Source organism: Nanorana parkeri, unplaced genomic scaffold (assembly GCF_000935625.1).
Source record: "Nanorana parkeri isolate BGI_ZX_2015 unplaced genomic scaffold, ASM93562v1 scaffold1161, whole genome shotgun sequence".
Classification (NCBI taxonomy): Eukaryota; Metazoa; Chordata; class Amphibia; order Anura; family Dicroglossidae; genus Nanorana; species Nanorana parkeri.
The window spans coordinates 348,072-371,647 of NW_017307429.1; the positions used below are offsets into that span (position 1 = coordinate 348,072).

Genomic DNA, 23,576 nt, shown 5'->3' on the forward strand with positions numbered 1-23,576 from the left:
GCTGAATCTACACAGAATCAGCAGGGTCACCAAACTGAGCAGGAGAGAAGAAAGATACATAGCACCACAGTGTGACAATTCTAAAAGGTAATTAGGATGTCTACTGAGAAGGAATATCCAATATCCGTCACTATTTTTGGTTGATACCAGATATTCCAACAACTTTAGCCTAAGGTCAGAGTTTGATCCAAAGGTGTAACCACTATCCAGTTTCTCTCGGGTGTCATCGCCATCTTCAGACTAAAGTTGCGACTCCGATAACATATACTGTACAGCACACAATGTTAAATAGCAGCATGTCCACTTTACTCCCTTTAAAGCTGTCCATATATGTATAATGTAGAGGAAACTGTTTGACCCCCCTCCCCCTAACACACACACACACACTATACAGCGTGGATGAAGGAATCTCCCCTACCGACTATTGTATTCTGACAGCCGGTGCTGTTTCAATTGTTCACTTGAAGTTTGTCGAACTGCATGTGGAAGTGCGTCACCTACGCTTAGAATTTCATCAGATCACCTCTCCACCTTTAGTCTGATTATTTGCCAATGAATTTGCTTCATTCCCTTTCTATAATTAGCAGGGAGGTGACCCAAGATGTAGTAGAGAGTAGGGCTGGTAATGATTAAAATTTTCGTGTTCGATTAATCAAAATTTTTTTAATCGATTAATTTCGATTCATTATAACGCACATACAGATCCAACTACATTGGCCTATACACATACAGCACAGCAATGAAGTAATCAAATGAGCTAGGATCACACTAATCCAGCACGTTATGAATCTCACGTGCCCCATTCAATATGGCCGACGCTTGAGTAGGGCAACTCAGAATAATAACGTGCTGGATTACAAATGCATTTACATAATATAGTAAAGCAGCAAAGCCCTAAGGATGATTTAAACATAAGTATTAGCTTAATATTTGAAGTAGCAGCACCTGTCCATTCCATTTCATGTAATTCATGTAAGGACCTGATTGCAACATAATATCAGTAAATTTCAATGGGCACATTTTTGGGAGCGAGATGGGGGGTGGGGGGGTTAACGGAGAGCCACATAGTGCATATATATAAGTTTAAGATAAGACAGAAGCTTGGTGCTTCTTGGGCATACTCATGGACATCGACGTAACCGGACTTCTCCCCCTTCCCTTCGTTAGCCGACGGAGCCACTTGGGGAAGGGGGGGAGGAGTCCGGTGACGTCGATGTCCGTGACGTCACCGGATCTCCGACGGGAGTCCCGAAAGCCGGCGGAGAGGTGAGTCTTCTCATTTTCGATCAAAAGAATTTTAATCGATCAAAAAGTTTAACGATTAATCCAGGAATTCATCGTTAATTTCCCCAGCCCTAGTAGAGAGATATTTTTGACCAGCTGGGCTTCATCACAGCAATGGCCAATAATAATTTAAAATTGTTTGCTATGTAAAACAGTAAGGCCTCATTCACAAGGGGCTAATATGTGCCATACAAGTCCGCACGGCGTGCACGCCTGTAACGGGGCGATCCTGGGAGGGACAGGTGCTGCATACGATTGTGCGCAGCAGCCTGTTCTTCCCTGTGGGAGGAAGCGGCCGTACGCTGTCATCCGCACACACGAACTGTATGTCCGCGTGTCCGTACTTGGAAGCAGGCAGGATGTCCGTGTCCCTCCCAGGATTTGCCCGTTATGGGCGTGCACGGCCTGTGTTCGCCCCATGTGAATGAGGCCTACAACATATGACAAAGAAAGTAAAACATGTATTTCAACTGTATATTTAAAGGTCTGAAGTTCAATTTTTTCAGTCTGTTAGACTCTGTGCACCACATTTGGCTCAGTACTGCACCACCTTCCTGCTGTGCTGGACAAAGGCCATGCACCTCAAAGCTACCTGGCTATAGGGAAAACAATTGCAAGAGAATTTGTAGTCCAAGAACAAGTTTGAGGTGGAAGACATGTGGGTATTATCTAACATTCAAAATAGAGATATAGAAGCGCCAACTTGTTTTTAAAGTTTCAGGGTTCATCCTCATCCCTGCCAACATACCTAGCAAGCCAATGACCTCAAAAACTAATTGGTAGCGAGTACAGCAAGATTATACAGTCTGCATACTTGTTCCAGGTCTGTGACCCACTATACACCCATTATATCTTTGCAGTCTTCTTTTAAAGAGGAACTGCACATACTGGTGATTGGACAAGATTGGGGAGCACTATCTCTGTCTCTCGTCAACAGCTTCTAAGCACTAATGGCATGATACTTCCATTGGATGTGTCCCATCAGGTTATGTGCCAATCCACTAGAGCATATTATTACACTTGGTGGAACACTGCAGAGCGGGACACAGAGGCATTGAATAAACTCTGCTGAACCTGCCAACTGGTGCAAGGAAAAGTGTGATGAAGCCAATATTGCAATTCACTTCAATAAGGAATACACACTTTCCAAGCAGAGAGAGATTCCAAGATATAACTTTCTCCTGTAAACTACTCCCTACTTCTGCTGCCATGAAGTGCTGACATCAGCAATGAGGAGAGATGCTTTGCTCCTATACTTCCAACACACATTAAGATAATCAGCAAATTAGGTTTAAAAACACCTATCTTGGCCAATAACCAACCACGGCATATGGACACTTTAAACCAGTTGTTCTCAACCTGTGTCACCTCAGGACCCATATTTGTCCTCGATCATTAAATCGCAACCCAAGTCCTACTGCAATTGAACACACGGTATTGCAGTACCGCGCGTTCCAGTGCGGGCGATTGAACTGTGGGTGGGAGTTGAGTTTGGTGTGTATATAGCAACGCATCTCCAGTACCAGAATGCAAAGTAGGTGCGATTGTGTGGTGCAGTGCGTTAATGGCACAGGACTGCTCGATTAACGCACTGTCCTAGTGTGAGCAGACCCTCAAAAACACTGACAGACATACACAACTACAGACACAATTACACATACACTCCCAAAAAAAGTGTGGGCTGCTGTGCTGTGATGGAGCTCCATCCATATATGCATTGCGTGTACAGCTCGCTTGCGTGCCCTGTAGAAGTGCTGAGAGCCAGAATATGACGTCACTCCGGTCCAGGCACCTCTACAGGACATACAAAGGGAGCTGTAAGCACTGCATGTATAGATGAAGCTCACTATTGACCATAGCTCCAGCCCACCCAACCTCAAGCTGACACTCGGCGCCGGGCAGCATATTTTGAATGGCTGCTCAGTGAGAGTGCTGCGCTAGGGGGAGGCTGAAGAGCCTCTCACCTAGAAAAGTGGAAGGCATGCGTCAACCCACTCAACACGGGGTCGCAACCCACTTTTGGGTCACGATCCACCAGTTGAGAACCAAGGCTTTAAACTGCCCAGGACTGTGACAGTTTAGCAAAGGATGGTGCGCAGACCAGCTCAATTGTTACACAAGGTTGACTTTGGTAACTTTCAGCCAACCAGGTTGTAGAAATTATGAGCATATCTAGAGTTACAGGCTTCTCTGGATATATGGAATTATTGACATGCCATGTAAAGTCAAGTTTGCTTCCTCCCTCTTGGGTTCCCTACTGTACACAATCTTGATTTAGAAAAGCTGAAGACTGGCACATATTTCAGTGCCCTGTATTGATTTGACATTTATGTAACATCTACCTAGGACATTGAGATCAACATATACAACGCATGTTAAAAAAGAAATTAAATATGCAAGTCCCACACCGTGGCCTGTCCTAAAAGAAAGAAAAAAAAAAAAACAACCCTTCAACCTTTACCGACAGGCCATTATCAAGCTTGTATGGTGCTGCCAAAAAGCAAGAGGGAAATATTTGAAACCTGGCCCAAGTGAACGCTGGAGACAAAATGTTTGACACAGAAGGGGGGAATGATTCGTTTACAACAGTAACTAAAATTAATGTGGCGGATTAAGGGATCAGCAGCTTTTTTCTTCATGGCCGCCCAGTTGCACCAGGATAATTTTTGCTAGCTGTAAAGACTCGGCCAACAGATATATTAAAACCTAGAAGCCAAGCCGTCTCCTGACAGCAGCCAGAAATAAGGAGCCCGTACGTAAGAAAGAGTATCAAAGCGCTCACTTGTTTTCTGCCTTCAATACCAGTCAGCCTTTGGCTGATGGAGTCTTTCTTTATGTCAAAGTCTCTTTAGGGTCTGTTCACACTAGGGCATTTAATGTGTGCTGTATTAGGCAGCGTATTCTTCTTGAATGGGTCAACAGCACATTTAAAACGGGACATAGTCACAATGCAACGCACAGCAGGTTCAAAACTGTTCTTTGCTACCTAGGTGCATTAATGGCACTGCAACCCATCACACTGTGTTCCATAAAAGTAACACATGGGGTAATGTACAACTACAATAGCAGACAATGCTATCTCCCACTCCGACTGCCTTTTGGTGATCCCTTAAGACTATCTCTTCAGGGAAGCCTATCTCACCTCAACCTAACCACTGAACCATCACTTTCTCAAGCAATTCATCCCCACACAGCTCCCTCCTCACGTATCACTTGCCCCTCCCTTTTAGATTGTAAGTCCTCACGGGCAGGGCCCTCCTTACCATCTTGTCTTGAATTGTATTGTGATTGTAATGTCTTCCTTATATTGTATAGCGCTGCGCAAACTGTTGGCGCTATCTAAATCCTGTATAATAATAATAATATTGCACCCATACTTCAGGGGACTACAATGCACATGCAAATTGACTGAGCTGCCTTAGTACAACATACCTCAACACTCAAAATATTGTTTTAATGTACTGCAGTGGGACACAAAGATCTAAAAGGGTCCTTGCTGTTGCTTCCAATAATCTCTAGGTACATTTAACAGCTATGAAAGAATGGCCATAAAACAAATATATTTCCTGCAAAATATGGCTTTACGGAAATTTGGATCCATAGTTGAGGTAATTATTCACAGCAGCACTGCTGGAGGTTACAGTGCATAAAATACAAAAATCCACAGTGATTAATAAGAATTAGTTATTTTTACAGATGTGAGTAGTGTAAACTAAGGTCAGCCACACATAGGCCGATTCCTCAGGCAATTCAATGACTGTTCAATGCATATTCTTTATTGTCATCATGAATAAATGCTAGTGACTTACATTTTGTGGTGGATTTATGTGTCTTGTACGACAATGGCCTTTTACGATCATTTGCGCTTTGAACGGAAGCGGATATCCTTTACACTGTAAACCGCCCTGTAAACGATCATTTGTATTGATTACATTTCTTGGAAAACCAACGTCTGCAGAGAGTCATTTGCAACAAGTTTGACAATCATTTTGACTATTATCTCTATTTTCTATGGATCGCCAGCAATTGTTTCTCAGACATTGAAATCATTGTTCAGATAACCAGATTTTTATGATACCCTTCAAAATCTTCTGAAAAATCTTCCTATAAAAAGGCGGAACTAATTGGTTGCTGAGGGTTACAGAATTATGAACAATATCACTATACATTAATAAATAAGCCTGTAACTTAAGGTAGACACTTTGCAGCCCATTCCTCTGTGTTCACTACCATATTTAAGGGTCTTGAACACCCTTATTCATATTTTTCTTTTGGATAGAGAGGGTACAATCTGTCAGCTTTCTATTGCCATCTGTGCCATTGTTAAGGAGATTCACCCTCTTCATTTGTCCTGGCGACCATAATCACTGAGCCTAAAAGTGAAGGAAAATCCAGGATTTTCACCACAGCAGGAATAGAGAGGAAATCTTCCAATTGGGACATTAGTTCTGATGGCAACTTTCTAAGAGGGCCATCCCTCACTTTGGGGAGATTACCTTCCACTCGTGTTAATGAGAGAGGAAGTGAATGGAAAGCTCCCAACAGGACCCAGATGGGGAAACAAAACCCTATAGTAGTTTTAAGCCATTCTGTACCTCTATCCAAGATGAATATACTTAAAGCAAAATGAGGCTGCAAAATGTCAGACAGTAGCTTTCTTCTAAAGGGACTGCTGGACAGAAAAATCAATAAATGATAAATATCACTCTCTACCACCTCATCTGCATAGAAGTACCATCTCATCCGAGTCCTAAAAATCTTAACTGTTCATCTATTAATTATTCACATACTTTTTTTTTTTAAGTGGAACCCCAGGCTACCTTAAAGCTGGCCATAAACTCAGTGTTTTATCTCTTTCAGCTACATGGGGCTATCCCTTGCCAGGCTACTGTAGTATGATAGCTGATGCCCAGAGCTGTCAGAAAACCCGAACAGTGACTGCACCCAATTTGAAGGCCATGTCACCATTACCTTCCAGGGAAATCTTGCCAGATCTAGTGCATGCGCCGTACAAGACCTGGGGAGGCTTGTTATTGAAGGATAACAAGTCTCCTCAGCTCATGCACCATACAAGATCTGGTGCATCTGCTATATGTGCTCTGGGGCGGCTTGTAAGTAAAACAACAAGCCACCCCAGATTATGTATGGCGCATGTGCTATACGAGATCTGTCATATTTTGTTATCCTTCATTATCCAGCCCCCCAGATCTTGTACGGCAGATGCGGAAGATCTGGCACAATGTCATCACTGGGCTGACACAGGTCAAGAAAGAAGAAGAAGAAGAAGCCAGCCACTGATGCAGTTTTTAAAAATGGCGGCACTGGGGGTGGAACCTAGATGGGGAGGACCTGTGGAATGGGGAAATTGAATAAAAAGAGATGCATGTTAAGTGGGGGCAGTTTATTAAAGGGGGGGGGGTTGGTGGTCTTATTTAGGACTTTTGCACACCAAGAACACATTTAGCTTATTTGAACTGAAAGTTGGACTTTAACTAACAGAAAATAAGTCACCAGCCTGGCTTTGTTGTCTGCCATATATGTATTCAAACTGTGTATAGCTGTTTGCCTGCAGTTCAGCCCTAACCATTTGGCCAGACCAGCATTTTAAATATGCCAAGTGAATGACTAGAACAGCCTGCATTCAACCTCCCATAAAAGAGCAGGAAACATGAGCCGGTTAATAAAAATCTAATGTCAAGGAAGTAAAACAGGACGGCGAGTAATTCTGTCACTCGACATCAGCGAGAGGGTTAAGCCGTGATGTCAATGGTGAAGTCAGCTGTTGAACAGGTTTAAAAGGCAGCAGATTGTTCTTTGCACTGTAGTGATCTGCAGTGAGGTGCAAAGATGACTCAGTGCTAGAAGATAAAAACATAACTCTCGGCACATCATATGACAAGCTCGCTTACCAGCATGCATAATGCATAGACAGCCAGCTTTGCTCTGACAGTCAGCAACATATCCAAACAGAGCGCTGTGATCTCACTGTGCTTTATAGTCAATGTTCACAAATGCACAACATGAACAGGACAAAGAAGGACTGACATGTGTTTTTATAGTGGGTTTTGTGGAACGCCTCCACGGTCTATAGTGGCATACGCTTTTATCTGTCATTAACATCACAAAACAACTGCAGAAACACAATCACTCCCATATCTGAACAGATATGAGAAGAACTGTGGCATATTGCTAAAGCCTTGAATACAATGGCATAAAAAGTGTGGGGTGGGAGGCTCAATGCATCTTCCTCACAGGCACCAAACAATCCCGAATGCTCACTGATGGAAAGGTTTATTAAAATCGGATGGAGTGGAGCATACAAATGCACAGTAAAGCATTTATTTGACAGCACATTGGGGCTACATTCTCTGTGCAGCAAGGCTACCATAGCCATTCATTCTCGGTGCAGGAGGGATACCCCACCCTGGAGCATGCTGAAGGTGTGGCCCAGCGCAGGCATTTTCAAACAGGATCTACACACCCAGTCTAATCCAGAGTTTCTTAATCTTTTTTCAGTCACCCTTTAAAAGTATTTTTTTTTTAAATGGAGGCACCCCAGTCTAAAAATTAAAACAAAAAAAAAGTAAAAGAAAAACGACATGTGGTCCCTCTAAAATCTATACCAGACTCTTATCTCTGTTGGCGTCTAGTATGGATTTTAAGGGTGACCCCACGCAAACAAACAAACACACAAAAAGGGAGTTTCCCCTCCGCATCAGAAGCCAGCCTGCACTATGAAAAGGTATGATGCTGTATGAAAATTTTGAGGAACACCTGAGGAAGGCAGAAGGCACCCTAGTTGAGAAAGGTTAATCTAAGCATGTATTACATCTGTATAGGTCCTTCTATGTGCAAACATTTTTTTCTACGGCTAGGTTCACACCTAAACAACTGAACTGGTGAGCTGTTTTTGTGTGGTTGTCACGCGTTTCTGTTTGAACGATTTGGCTTTGATAACCGCGCGGTTGTCACAGGGTTTTCAATGCATAGAGATGTCTATAGGACCCAAATCGCGTGACATCCGCCCGAAAATGGCATCTGTACCGTTTTGTGCGACAGGCGATTTCTAACATGCGACAAATCGCAAAAGGTGTGAACAGCTTCCATAGACTTGAATGCAAATCTCTGTTTTGTGCGATAAATTGCCTAGTTGTGAACCTAGCCTGAATGTGTATGAAAAGCTTTTGCAGAGAAGAAAAAAATATAGGCTTTTTTTATTATCTTGGAACTCCCCAAAAAAAGGCGCAGTGCTCATTGGTGCTAGACAGATTACAGCCAACGTCAGCATACAAAAAAAAACTCCCTACAAAGTACTGCCCGTATGAAAACGCAACTGTTAATACTGATCAACGCCACAACCTTGCGTGCAAAAAAAGAAAAAAATTAAGTCCCTAAAAACTTCATTTAAAATAATCCCTAAAATACATGGATTGTAATGGTTTTTAAAGCTGAACTCCCAGAAGCTTAAAAAAAACAAACAAAAAAAACCCCACTGCTTTTTAGTGATACCCTAGGCAAAATAATGAGCGCTGCACATTTTCACGTAGGGTGCCAATAAAAAGCAGTTTTACTTACCTTATAACTCTCTTCCCCTGCAGGCGGCTTTCTTCCGCTTCTCTCCAATACTCCGGTTGTGAGTGGTCCCTCGGTGTCTTCACTTGCAACACAGGACTGCTGGTCCTGCATTGTTTGCGATGATGTCAGAGTGCAAGCAACAGACGGAATGTTGAAGAGAAGCGGCTTCTGGGCGCTGGTCGCATGGAGAGAAGGAGTCCTGTAGAAGCGAAGGATAAGGCAAGTAAAAGAGGTTTTATCCACTCTCCAATTTATAAAAAAGTTATTTAAAGCTGAACATTGGGGAAATGTCAAAACTACCCTTGCTGCGCGGCACCCTCTGCACTGCAATGCTAGTTTTTCTCTAGGATACCAGTAAAAAGCATTTTTTGGCATTTGTGGCTCATTGGGGAAATTTCTTTTCACTTCCTGTCTTATAGACCCGAATTTTCCAACCTTCTGTCAGTCATGGCAACCTTTGAAAGTGCAAAATCTCAAGGCACCCCAGTCTAAATTATAATGGATTTTAAGGGGGATCCCATGCAAAAACACAAACATGGTCCCCCTTTCACATTGAAGTCCCCCCTTCATACCAGAAGCCACAAGCTTCACTTACATCACAATTCCCCCTTATTCACATCTAAAGCTCCCCCTTCACATCAAGGAGGATTTAGAGGTACCCGTGAGAAAGCCAGAAGGAGCCCCAGGATGCCACAGCACCCTGGTTGAGGAAGGCTGTTGTAGATACAACAGGAAGAGAGAGAAAATCTCACCAAAGTGAAGGTAACTTCCATTTGGATAGCTGTCACTAGGATAAGTGTTTACCAGTTTTAGGATTTCCCCTCTATTCCCGTTCTGCAGACAAGTGAACATTTTGGGCTTTTACTTCACTTTCAGTACCAGTGACCGTACAAGATAGAGATGGTAAACAGCCAACAGATAGAAAAATCTTACCTACTCTATTGAAAACTGAAAGAAAAAAATGATGTCCCAGCGTGGTGTCACCTGGTGGCTGCTCGGGGTGACACCATGCCTTGGGACGCATCTGTCATATCTATCTATAAGAATCTCTCTCTCTCTCTATATATATATAATTTATTTTTTTCAATGACGACATTTTATAATAATGGATTTCACATCCTCTGGCCAAGTTACTCCATCACACAAGTGGTGGGAGGGAAAAGAAAAAAAAAAGCTGACATTTTCAGTGAGGATTATTATAACTCTGTGTGTACATCAGCAGATCATGACGCTGGTCTCTATCATGTAAAATATACCTCAGCAAAACATGGCAAAAAGAAAACAATGGGGGAATTAAGGGCTTTGAGCTCTCTTGTTCCGTTTCAGACCCTGAATGCCATTTAATCCCAGTGCTGACGGAGAGAACTACCCTCTCTGTAATGGACTGCAAAAGCCCCGTGTATGTCAAAGCATGGACAAGCTGTACACAACTATTAATAAACGGATCAAGAGCAAAGACTGTTTCCTGGGACAGAGTTTTCATTGTAAGCTGACGATCGTTTACAAAACAGAAGTTTCATGCGATTTGACAAACCAGTACAACAGCAGCCTCAAACAATGACCAAAACCCTAAGGCCCCGTTCACACCTGACCGTTTTGTAGCGCGTCCAATGTAGGGTGCCCTACATGTGGACTGGCAGCATAGCTTACATGGAGCAGAGAACAAAAATAAACCCTCTCACAGGAGCAGAATTTACTTTCCTGATACAGCCCCCATTCACATGTGTTCGCATATGCATGTTGCATGCGCCAAGTATAGGGCAGTCTAATAATGTCAATGGCCTGCATTTGAAAATTAGGTCTGCACTTTTCCTAAAAACACGCCTCACCAAAATGTTTGGTACTGCGCATGAAAGTAAGCACATGGTGCAGTAAGGTGCGATGGGGTGCCATTACCAATGAATGGCACAGCAGTGCGTCTTACAAAGAGAAGTGCTTTGGCACCACCTGCAACGTACATAGAAGGGCACCCAGCATTTTTCCACAGTGCATAGATGTGAAAGCAGGCTCAAAGTGCAATTGGTTGCAATGACACAACTAGGGCTGCAACAACTAATCGACATAATCGATTATAATCGATTATTGAAAAAGTTGTCAACTTTTTCAATCATCGATTAATCGGTTTCTGATTGGTTGGCCCTGTTCACGGCTCCACACACCTCCTCCCCACCTCACGTTTGCCGCTGCCAGGCCCGCCCGCATCCGCGCTCCGCACCTCCTCCCTGCCTCACGCTCACCGCCCGCCCAAATCCACGATCGGCACAGGGACGCGGTTAGAAGAAGTAAGGAGGAGCAGGTGTGGGCGGATGACAGCCACCGATTGACAGGCCTGATCTCAGAAACAAGTTGCTGAAAGACGGCTCAGGTAAGCCTACACTTTCCCCCACATGGTGCTCTATAATGTATTGCTGGGATTTGTATTTCTCTATAGCTGATGGTACATTGTGCTGTATATTATACATAGGAATACAGATCCCAGCAATATATTATACACTGCATGTATAATGTATTTTTGGGATTTGTTGTACTCCTCTATAGCTAGTGGTATTCTGTATTGCGCTGTATAGAGGACTACAAATCAAGGAATAATACATTATACAGCGCAATGCAGAATACCACCAGCTATAGAGGAGTACAACAAATCCCAGCAATAGTAGATTATACAGTGGTGCAATGCCGAATACCATCAGCTGTAGAGGACTACAAAACCCAGCAATAGTACATTATACAGCACAATGCAGAATACTGCCAGCTATAATGTACTGTTGCTGGGATTTGTTGTACTCCTCTATAGCTGGTGGTATTGTGCTGTGTAATGTACTATTGCTGGGTTTTGGAGTCCTCTTTAGCCGGTGCCATTCTGCATTCATTGCTTTATAATTTTTTTTATTTCACTATATTGTTACCCACACTTTTTTCTTTTTTACTTCCACTGCTCCAAGCTTGCTCCTGTGATGGACTACAATCTCAATACAAACTAGAAGTCCCATCACTGGAGCCATTTTAAAAAAATGTATGTTATTTAATTTTTTATCCGATTAACCGATTAATCGAACTTAATAATCGGCTAACTAATCGATTTTGAAAATAATCGTTAGCTGCAGCTCTAGACACAACTGCAGGCATGTAGAATGTTCGACAAATTCAGATAAACATACATGTTAATGATCCATATGCCAGCACAACAGAACAAGACAGTAAGGGTTCATGCACTTGGGCGTAAATGCAGGCGTATTGGCACACAGTGCAAAATACACATGAATTTGTGGTCTCTGTAAGCCCTAGCTGCTGCATTATTCTGTCCATAGGTATGTCTGTACAGAAAATACAGGACATGGGAGTACATAGGTTAAATGCCAGTACCAACGCCACATTTGATTCAGCTAGAACTAAGACTGCCACATAGATCGACTATATAGCATATCGCAATAATAAAAACATGACAGACAAGAAAATAACTGATATCGTGCAAAATGGGGCATGTGTCATAACCCCATTACTGTTCTAAAAAATCTACAACCCTTTCTGGCAAGAAACTTATAAAGGTATCCTGATCACGGCTGGGTTTCTTAATGACTACATAAGGCTAATGCAGTACGGTTGTGTGTGTAAACGTCCCTCATGCCTACGGTAAAAAAAACAGAAGGTCACATTTTCTAAGAAAAGAACAGAAAGACAATACGTGGCTTATCTGATAATAGAGCAATGACATTCTGCCACCTAAAGCAACCAGAGCAGATAAGAGTACTGTATAGAATGAAAGCTAATGTGCTTGGTTGCTTTGAGTTACTGCACCCTCCTGCTGTACCAAAATGTGGACAATAGAAGCAGGAGTAGTGAATATTTTTCCTGCATGTCACTGTGCACAAAAACTATAACATTGGTTGGAAAAGATCACTTTACATTGCACAGCTTCAAAATGATGTAAAAACAAGAATTTGTTCGGGTCCGAATAAGCCAAGGCTGTTCTGGGCTAGTGGCACCTCAGTCCAAAATGATGTGTGTTTTTTCCCCACCCTTATCCATGATAGGGGACTAGCATAGGTATTAAGGGAGAACCCTGTGCAAAAAAAAAATAATAATAATAAAACCCTTCCCATCAGGAAAAACACATTCTCATCAGAGTCCCCAGTTCCCCCTCCACATCAGAGTCCTACTTTATAATCTACCTCACAGTACGGCTGCGGCAGCATTGCAGAGGTGAAGCAGCTCTGGGCGGAGATGGACTTCTCTCCCGGATACAGCCCTTCCTGGATTAGCATCATGTATTTCCAAGGTGCTGGTGCACCATGAAAATGCACGACACTGGTCTAAATTTTGAAGACACCCCTGATGATGCCGCAGCAGGCTGGATGACAGAGGCTGGTTTAGCCACGTCTTGAAGTACAACTGCACTGAGGCATCTAAAATAGTAGGAGTGAGAAAATAGAGCATAAACTTCTACGTAATCACACACACACACACACACACACAAAAACCCTATGCTTTGCTGCACAGAAGCAGTAAAGAAAAAAAAAAGAAAGACAATGGGAAATATGACAGATCATCAGCAGAACAATAAGACCTAACACACGAGCCAAGAATGAGATCCTGCTCGTTAGAGCTGATTAGCATGAATGCTATGTATGGCATGACCACTGCAGTCCTATATAGTTATAGAAGCTTAGGCAACACAACTACTAGTAGAGAATGGCTGGCTAAAACAGATCCTGTCATCTGCACCGGGCATCTGCACCGGGCAGTTTCCATGCTGCCAGTAGCTGAGCTAACACATCAATCATTCTCACTGAAAATAAACAAGAGTAAAGGCAAAAAAAAAAAAAGGGGGAAAAAAAAGTAAAAGTACATAATACGGTATTGTACAGTTAATTCACGCATTTTCCACTGCAGCAGGCTCTGTCACCATTAAACTTACTTAGAGGCTCATACTGGTTATTCAGGTTTACGGGCTATTGTAGCTTCACAGGAGTTGATTGATTAAAACGCAAGTGCCTTTAAGTGGAGCTATTACCCATAGACACACTATTCAGAATGGGTGTTTTGTTGTCATAGTGCAAGTAAAAGAAATCAAAATTAAACCAAATTGGCCTATATAATCTACAGACCCATTTTTCACCCGATAAAAAAAAAAACAGAAAGAAAAAAAAGGGAGCAGTTGCCCCTAACAGGAGACATTTCTAAGGACCAGGTTTTCTGACAGGACGGTTCTCACACATCAACCCCCATAGATGATGAAGTAAATATTCCCGTTTACCGTATAGGCACATACAGCATCCTGCATTAGTTATGCGGAAACACAATAGCCAACGCCACATCCTGAACAAACCAAACAAGCATTCTGTTTACTAGAGACGGCATTTACATAAACAAAATAGAAACTATGGTGAGTCCATCGACTGAGGTCCTCTGATAAATGGTATATACCCTGAGCAAACAAAACCTAGCACATGCAAAAAGCTAAGGAGAAGCAATTTCGGAGGAGGGTGGAAAAAGAGGGTGTTTTCAAACTGAAAGCCTTGTGTGATAAAACAGGCCCACAGAGTAATTTTTATAAGATAAGTGGAGTTTCTGGGCACATAAGAGGACTGCAGGAGATCTGATCTCACACAGAGCCATTGTTAAGATGGCCACACACCAGTAGAATTTTGAGTGCTGAAAAATCGCTCCATCATTCAATCCTGACTTCATTGAACCAGATGGACGCATGTCTATATTCAACCTTACCAACTATGACTATGGACTCAAGGAATTTCATTGGAAAGACCTTAAGGCCCCTTCCACATGGGCGGTCTGATTCTGGCCTGTCAGTTTTTCAGGCGGACCCGATCAGATGCCCAATAGAAGTCTTTGGCCAGCCGTGTGTAAAAGGATGGGCGTCTGTTTACACCCGCTTACCCCCGTCTCCGGCCAAGTCCGGAAAGACAAACGGATCAGAGTTCTGTTTCACCGGAGCTGACCATGCTGGATCTGGGGTAATTTGGTGTTAATGGGCACTTGTTCATATACATCCGATTCCCCATAGACTGACATCGGGTCTGGTAGTTTCAGTTCTTTCCTCCATTGCAAGGTAGAGGAAAATTTGGAGGGACACAGATGTCACAGCGGTGAAAGGGGCCAAAAATGTAATCCTGACTGGCTACTTGATTGGAACCCCAGATGTATTAAACAGGTTTCTTTTGTGGCTAGCACATGACCATTACAATAAGTATGTTTTATGTGCGGAAATCACATTCACAGTTAGAATTTCCTTCGTAAAAAGATAAGAAATGAGAAAGAAATCCATCCTGAGCCTTCAAATTTTCTTGTCCATACGTTCAAAAGTGATATGAGTTGATTTGTCCCTATTAACCATTAGAAAATTGAATGAACGTTCCAAAAATGAATCTTTCGAATGAAATTCTACGCATGTATGGTCCGCTTTACACCACCTTGTGCATCTGAAAGCTATAACAAGGCATCACAATGGGATGAGTTTTCCTATACCGGTAATGCAGATCTACTGCATTGAAAATGAAGGCCAACCACCGCTCAATAATCTATACATCAAACAGGGCAATGTGATTTATCTCTCCTGGCAGTTCAAGTCATTTACAGTCAGATGTGATCAACCAATCAGCAACAACAAAACTAGTCACATAAATGCTACCCCTTCTTACACTGCTAGTGGTAGATACATACACACAGCACATTGGAGCTAGCATTGGATCCAGTGCTTCAAAAACCTCAAACAATATACATTCAAAAATGAAAAGGAAGTCATACAATGGCCAACCTGACAGCATTATTTCCAGGAGGTGATAAGAACCTAATTAAAGTGTGTTGCTCAACATTGGAATTCAATATCCAGATAACACACTGGAGATAATTGACAGGCGTACAATCAATGTGGTCACTACAAGGTGACATCCACCACCCCAGTGTCACTAGGCCTTCTGCTGAATGTGAATGGGTTAAAAGACACCATCCTATATGCCGGTTTCTATTATTCTGACAGAACCATGCAACCAGCTTACAAATGACAGCCAGATATGGCTACTCTGTGCCAGCTGCACTAATAACATCCCAATACAATACTGGCTAATAGGATGGAATGCCACATTATGTCAGCACTGCCTGTGAAATAAAGACATGTACATGACAATACAATGACAAGCTAACATGACTGGATATTAGAGCTCCCAGCAAAGACAATACAATCAATGTGATCACTACAAGGTGACACCCAGACCGGTGTCACTAGGCCTCTTGCAAAATATGGAAGGGTTAAAAGCCACAGAAACAAAGGAAGATGCACCATTAATGATGGAATTTTTTGCCCGTCCCCATTATTCTGACAAAACCATATATATAGTCAGCAACCTCCTAATGCCACCATTGCCAATGAGATAAAAGACATGTACATGATAATACCATGACTGGCTAATAGGACTGGATATTAGGAACTCACAGCAAAGACAACAATATCAATGTGATGACTACACAGTGACACCCAGACCGGTGTCACTAGGCCTGTTGTGAAATATGGAAGGGTTAAAAGCCATAGAAACAAAGGGAGATGCACCTTTAAGGATAAAAACGTTTGTCGGCTTCCATTATTGTGACAAAACCATGCAAACTGCCAGCAAAAAAAAAAGCAAACTCACAATGCCACCCTATGCCAATAAAATTAAACCAATTCAATGATCGTGTTAAAAGGACTGGATATAAAGCACACACAGCAAAGACAAGGCAATCAATATGATCACTACAAGGTGACACCCAGACTGGTATCACTAGGCCTCTAGTGAAATATGGAAGGGTTAAAAAGACATAGAAACAAAGGGATAGCATCACGAAAGATGGAACTTTTGCATGGTTTTGTCAGAATAATGGAAACAGGAAAATGGCAACCTTGCAATGCCAACCCCACGCCAATGAAGACCTGTACAACCCAGTGCAATGACTGTGTAAAATGACATTAATAGCGAGCTGCACCATGAAGGATAGAATGGGTCACATAGTTTTGTCAGAATAATGGAAACAGGCAATGAGCTAGGAAAAATGGCAACCTGACAATGCCAACCCTATGCCAATGAAGACCTGAACAACCCAGTGCAATACCTATATTGGAGCTCACAGCAAAAAAAAAAGTGAGACCCATAACAAAAGATGGAATTGTTCACATAGTTTTGTCAGAATAATGGAAACAGGCAATGAGCTGGCAAAAAATGACAACCTGACAATGCCAACCCTATGCAATGACGACCTGTACAAGCCACTGAAATACTTAGGAGCTCACAGCAAATAAAGGGATGGGTAGTGAAAGATTGAATTGTTCACATGGTTTTGTCAGAATAAAGGAAACGGGCAATAAGCTAGCAAAAATGGCAACCCGACAATGCTAACCCTATGCCAATGAAGAACTGTACACCCCAGTGAGTAGGAGCTCACAGCAAATACAGGGAACCTGTGAGTAAAGATGGGATCATTCCCAGGGTTTTGTCAGAATAATGGAAACAGGCTAGCAAAAAATGGCAACCTCACTACTCCAACCCTATGCCAGCTGTGCCAGTGCAAACCTAGTGCAATGACTATATCCAAGGACATCAGGAGCTCCCAAGCATATGGACAATGTAACACAGCTGATAAGTGACACGTATGAGGCTGTTGGGTTACCTGATGGTGGTTGTAGTTGTTCCTCTGCTGTAGGAAGGCTGCAGCCTGGTGATGCTGGGGGTTGAGCTGGGGGCTCACCGGGGATCTCCGGCTCTGTTGCTGTTGGGTGATGTTGATCTGGCCAGAGAATGGGCTGTTGAATCCGGGCACGTTGATGCCAGGGCAGGGGTTGGCAGACACCGGGGAGAAGCTGTGGAAGAAGGCCGGGTTGATGGAGGAGGGGATGCCAGGGTAGAAGCTGTCAGGCTCCTGGCTCTGCAGGGCATTGAGATTGGGGCCGGCAGGGTGGGGCGCAGAGGGTTGCTGCTGCTGGGGCATTTGGTGAGGCGGCGGAGGTGGGGACGAGGTCTGCACCGACCAGGGGGTCCCGAAACCCGGCAGGGAAGGGGAAGAGCTCGATCCTCCGGGGCTCTGATTGCTAGCCAGGTCGGGCGATCCGGGGAAGGGGCTCCCTAGGAGCAGATGCCCACCACCACCACCCTGCGCCTCCATCTGCAGCTTGCACTTGGCCAGAGAAGGGGGCGATCCAGAAGCATGGGGGTCCCCGGCGGCAGAGGGCACCTCCTCGGCCGAGCAGGAGCTGGAGGACGAAGACAAGGATGGCGAGGATGGCAGCAGCTTGTCGGGACCCTCCACACCCAGCTCCTCCGCTTTGGGAGATCCCTGGCGGTGATGATTAACCTCCCCTGGCTTCTTCAGCTCCTCCCTGAACGCTGCGCTCTCCTGGGGGCTGAAGTCCTTCCTCTTGTGCCCCAGCTGCTTGTCCTGGGCACCGTGCAGCAGCAGGGCAGGGGGAGAGACCTGGTGGTGGCCCCCGTTCTTACTGTGCCTGCCGGGGCCACAGCTCACCCCCAACAGTAGCTCATCCTGCATGATCTGTGGGTAGCCTGGCAGGAACAGGGCGCTGCCCGAAGCCGCCGATGGGTACTGCGGGCTCCCTCTGAACGCTCCCCCACCGAACAAGCCGCTGCCTCCTCCGCTGCCAGCGCTCCCGGCTGTCTGCAGTAACCCGAAGCCGTAATCCCCCATTGACACCCTCCGCTAAAAATAGATGTGTGCGCTTCCAATACAGGACCCTGCGATAGATACAACTCTGATATATTTATAAATATGTACAGACTGGGCGCTTCCACTCTTTATACAATGTTACCACCAAAACAACAAACAAGCCCGGCGCTACTTAGTTTCCGCGTCTGGCGCTCAGGAGGGTCTCATCATACTGGGTTATGTTACTGTCCTTAGGGTGGGCTCAATCAAGGAAATGGGGACAGCTTGGTTTTCTGAGGAAGGTGCTTTAATCCTTGATGATGGGATCTTGGTGCCCTAGCTTGTCCTTTATCACCCCCCTCCTTTCCTCCTTATGCCGGCTGCATTACTGCAGCGCCCCATTAAAAAGCCCGGAAGACGCGTCAGTGTGACGTTCCATGTGCCAGCCCATTAATATTCATCCAGCAGGAGCTGTGACTCTCACCCGACCGGGGACATCCTGGACAGGAGAGGAGCTTAACTCCTTACTGACTGCCTCATAAGGCTGGTTGGCTAGGGAGAAAAGGAAGGACAAGGGCCACTGGCAGGGTGGGGTTTATAAGGGGCAATTGCCCTATCAGAAGGGACTATACAAAAATATTAGGGATGCACCGATACCGGTATTTCGGTATCGAGTACCAATATTTTTGTTCCGGTACTCGCCGATACCGAATACTGAGGACACATTCAGGAAGTCAAGCGGCGTGTAATGACTCGCCACCTGGCTTCTTGATTAGCAGGGAAGCCGTCCTCATGCTTCTCGTCACTGGGTGAGGCTTTCTGGCCAATCAGGAAGCTGGACGCTGTGTAATGACGCAGCGCCCGGCTTCCTGATTGGCCGGGAAGCCGGCTCCATGCAGAGGGTGCATGAAGCCGGCTTCCCGGCCAATCGGAATGCTGAGCGCTGCGTCATTACAGGGCACCCGGCTTCCTGATTGGCCAGTTTCCGACCAATCAGGGAGCGCTGCCTGGCTTCCTGATACCGAAAGTATCGGGCTAGGCATTGGAGCATTTGGGCGAGTACGGGTACTCGCCCAAATACATGGCATCGGCACCGATACTAGTTTTGGTATGGGTGCATCCCTAAAAAAATATAGTAGTAAAGTAGTATTAAACGCTCAATCTATTTTTCATTAATGAATCCAGATCATACAAATATACATTACCCAGCAGTGACATCACAAGGAGGACGCAGGGGGGGCGCGGGCCGCACCGGGTGACACCATCAGACGGGGTGACACCAAAACGACCCACTCTGAAAAATCAGGCACTCAATCATGGACTGAGAGCCCAACAGCTGCACAAGAGAGAAGAAGGGACACAGCGTCATACCTTATCCTGCTGTATGAACATCCCCCCTCCTCTCTTTGTTGGCGTCCATCACCAAGATGGTCACCGGCAGTAAAGTTAACGTGACTTAATTACGCGTGTGCGTAATGACATGACACTACATTCACAGCGCCCAGGAGCTGTTGCGGTTTTCTGTCCATAGCAGTTGCGCATGGGTGGGTTTCCAGACAAGGAACTCCAACATTCGGAAACTGATCATCGTGCACATCAGTGCTGGCGTTTGCAGACATACACCCCATCACAGCTGCTGAGGTTTCTTGTCCATAGCACTGTATGGACAGAAAAATGGAGTACTCCTGTGTACTCCTGCAAGCGCCAGTGGTGGTGTCTGCAAGTGTAAAACTGCAGAAGCTGCAGCTCCAGGGCGCCACGTATACAGACATATTTTCGCGGTATGAAAATACGCCTGTGTTTGCTCTGCGATACACCCGTGGGCATGGGCCCGTATTAGAATGTATCTTGGGAATGTTTTGCCCGCAGTCATCGGTAAGGTTGACAGCAGCCGCATACTGTGCTGGACTAGGGTGGTCTCCAGAGCCATTCAGTGCGCTGCGGAAAAATGCAGCATGTCTGTATTTTGTACCATATGTTAGACCCGCATTGTAGTGTGAACGGGGGAAGATGATAAAGAATTGTCGATCCAGTGCGGAAAAATGACAGTCACCGCAACCAATGTGAAGGAGCCCTGAACATTTTTACTTTGTTCTATTCTATTTAAAAACAAATGTTGGAGGTTCAAGTGAACCGCAACATAGAGCACTCACGCCGTGAATGAAGGTAGCCTATGATTGCGTGTGCGAGTGGCCTCCTAATAAGAGTGTGTCCCACAGGTTTAAAATGCACAACTGTCATTGAGAAAGAAACCAACTGCATAGTTATTTGCTGTGTATTTAATTCCTGTGTATGAGGGGGTCCACCAAGCCTGATGTATCCCGGGAACCTCGAGGTCTATACCCAGCCATGGGCACTGTATCAGGTTTAGGGCCCATTCACATAACGTTGATGCATGCTGCAGTAAAGAAGATGTTAGGTCTCGTTCACACCTAGGCATATTGCATATGCGCGTCTGTCGCGCGACCATCACGCGTTTTTTACCGCGATTCGTACCTTTTCAGGCGTGGGCCGTTTTGTAGCGTGTTAGGGACGGGCGGAAATACGCCAAGGTGGGAACGAGACCATTTAATACAATGGGATTTATATTTTTGAGCGTTATGTAGAGCGTTCGTCCAGCGTAGAACGCGCTACAAAACGTTCAGGTGTGAACGAGGGCTAACATGTGTTTTGCGTTAAGGAAGTCAGGGCACCACACTGGATGATGAAAAGACATCCCTGCACCATTTTTGTAACGCCCACCTGGGCTCTATTCTGGGAGCAAAGAGAGTGATCCCGGCTCTGTCACATGGCAGAAGGGTAAGAGAGTCACATGCTCACAATACCCCAAAGTACCATGAACATGTCTGTGCTCCTGGTAGGTGAACATAGTAGTTGGGGAGCAAAGAGAACATGAGTATGTGCAGAAGATAGGCCCAAGATTAAAATGACTTGCTACTTTGGCCTGCACAGTGAAGTGAACTTTTCACCAAGCCCCTCTTTCCCTTACTTACCTTTCCTCACTTTCTTGCCTCTCTGTTCATCCACGGGGACTGTGTCTCATTTCACAGCGTTGGGCCAATAACAAGGCATTATTGCTGTCACATGAGAAAGGAGGAGTGAACTGGGGGCTCCTCCAAACCCTGGGCTGAATGGATTAGCAGGGGAGGAAAGGTGGGTATGTGCTGCGGGGGAATGGGGAGAGCGAAGGGATTCATTGCCCTGCCATGCAAAGTAAAAGTTCACTTATATCAGGGCCCAGAACCAAAATGTCAGCATATCTTTTCTCATGCACTGTACTGAGGTGGTCAGCCTTCACCCACACCGGGACATAGCCATACACAGAGCAAAACCATTGCACAATGTAAATGATTCTGACCCAATAGCAGGGCAGTCTGCATCCAGACAGGAAATGGAGGAGATCTCAGCTCATAACACTATACATCAGGGCTAGGCAACCTTGGCGTTCCAGCTGTTGTTGAACTATAAGTCCCATGAGGCATTGCAAGACTCTGATGGCCACAAGAAAGCTTGCAGATTCATGATGGGATATCTGATTTCACCACAGCCAGAGTGCCAAGGTTGCCTACCCCTGCTATACATGGTCCTCATAAAACAGGCAATGTCTATTACAGGGTTGGGCAATTCATTTTCTCAAGGGGCCACATAAAACACTGGGCCGGTTATGGAGGGCCAAACCAATAGACATTGAAGGTGTGAGGGCCTGTTTCTACCTATACTGTGCATTACCTGCACGGTTCCATGCTAGCATACGGCAGCTGTATTGCATTGCCATTCATTTTAATGACACCCCAAATGTACTGCATTGGGGTCAATTCACAAAGAGAAACGTTATTGGTCTCCTTCAGTTGTTAAATTACCGCCCCTTATTTAACGTTAGCAAACATGGTATTCACGAAAGCTATAATCGTTATTCAAGATGGTCGTTATGGTTTTCTACTGACTCGTTATCCAATCGTTATGCTAATGTTTTAAACGTAATAATAACGTCTATGATCGTAAAATAACGCTTGAGAGATGCATTCTGGGAGCAGAAGGGGAGGAGAACAGTGCTTCTTACAGAGAAATGAATCATGGGAGATGTTAAACGGAATTTAGCTATCACCTGGGTTTCAGAAAAGTAATCCAAAATAGTGCGAGAACGGAATACACGTTTATAAATCAGAACAACATACTGATGTGTTCTTCTTCGGCTCTGGATAGTTTTAAGTTCAAATAGAGCACACCCAAATGGTTCCATCTTGCCCCAAACTACCAAACACTTTCACTGCAAAACTGAAGAACTGAATTTTTGTCGCCAAAAGCTTCCTCTAACAAAGAAATACCGCCAGGGAAATGTCATAACGACACCCTGAGGGTGGTGCTTATGTAACGATTGCTTAACGATCGATATCTGGCAAAAAAATCTTTGTGAATTGCACTTCTGTACATATTTAACGATTTGACTTGCTAAAACAACGATCGAAATGTTTAATAACGATCCACACCTTAAAATATCAGTTCCATGAAGTGAGACGTTATTTGATGATTTTTCAAAGCGTTAAATCGTTTGGTGAATTGAACTAGCTTCAATATCGTGCAAAATCGTTAAAATAACGAGCGGTATCTGGAAAAAAAGCTTTGTGAATTGACCCCATTGACTGCACTGCGACGCACCGTACCGTAATAATGTGCATTGTGGTTGAAAAATGGTAGTGTGCCTTAATAGCATGGAAGCATGCGATTAACACATGGCATAGGTGTGAACAGGCCCTGAATGAAGCCTTATAATCCCCACATAGTATGTGGCAAATACCTTCTTGATGGGCCAGAGACAGAAGCCAGAAGGCGGAGCTGCAGGAGAGGACGGGAGAAGATATACTTCCATCCTCCTGTAATGCTGGGGGACACACACACATTTGACCTCACTGGTTGCTAGGACCGGCCAGAGGTCCTAGCAACCAATCTCTGCAGAGGGGGAGGAGGGCCCCGGACCTCATTTGTTGCTGGATAGTGTCCATACTGCACAATAGGTTCAGTAATGCTGAACCTGATAAAAAAGCTTGCTGAGCTTCCTGCATGGCCACTGTGCCCGT

At 44.6% G+C, this 23,576-nt stretch overlaps 1 protein-coding gene across 1 annotated transcript in view; it reads right to left on the minus strand.

Moving 5' to 3' along the window:
- The window catches only part of LOC108796733 (cytoplasmic polyadenylation element-binding protein 2-like), a 98,512-nt gene extending 79,948 nt beyond the window's left edge, over positions 1 to 18,564 (minus strand). Inside the window, exon 1 of the mRNA XM_018568243.1 lies at positions 17,515 to 18,564. Coding sequence (XP_018423745.1) covers positions 17,515 to 18,543 — 1,029 coding nt within the window. The 5' untranslated portion in view covers positions 18,544 to 18,564. The remainder of the gene's footprint in view (positions 1 to 17,514) is intronic.
- Between the last annotated feature and the right edge of the window lie 5,012 nt (positions 18,565 to 23,576).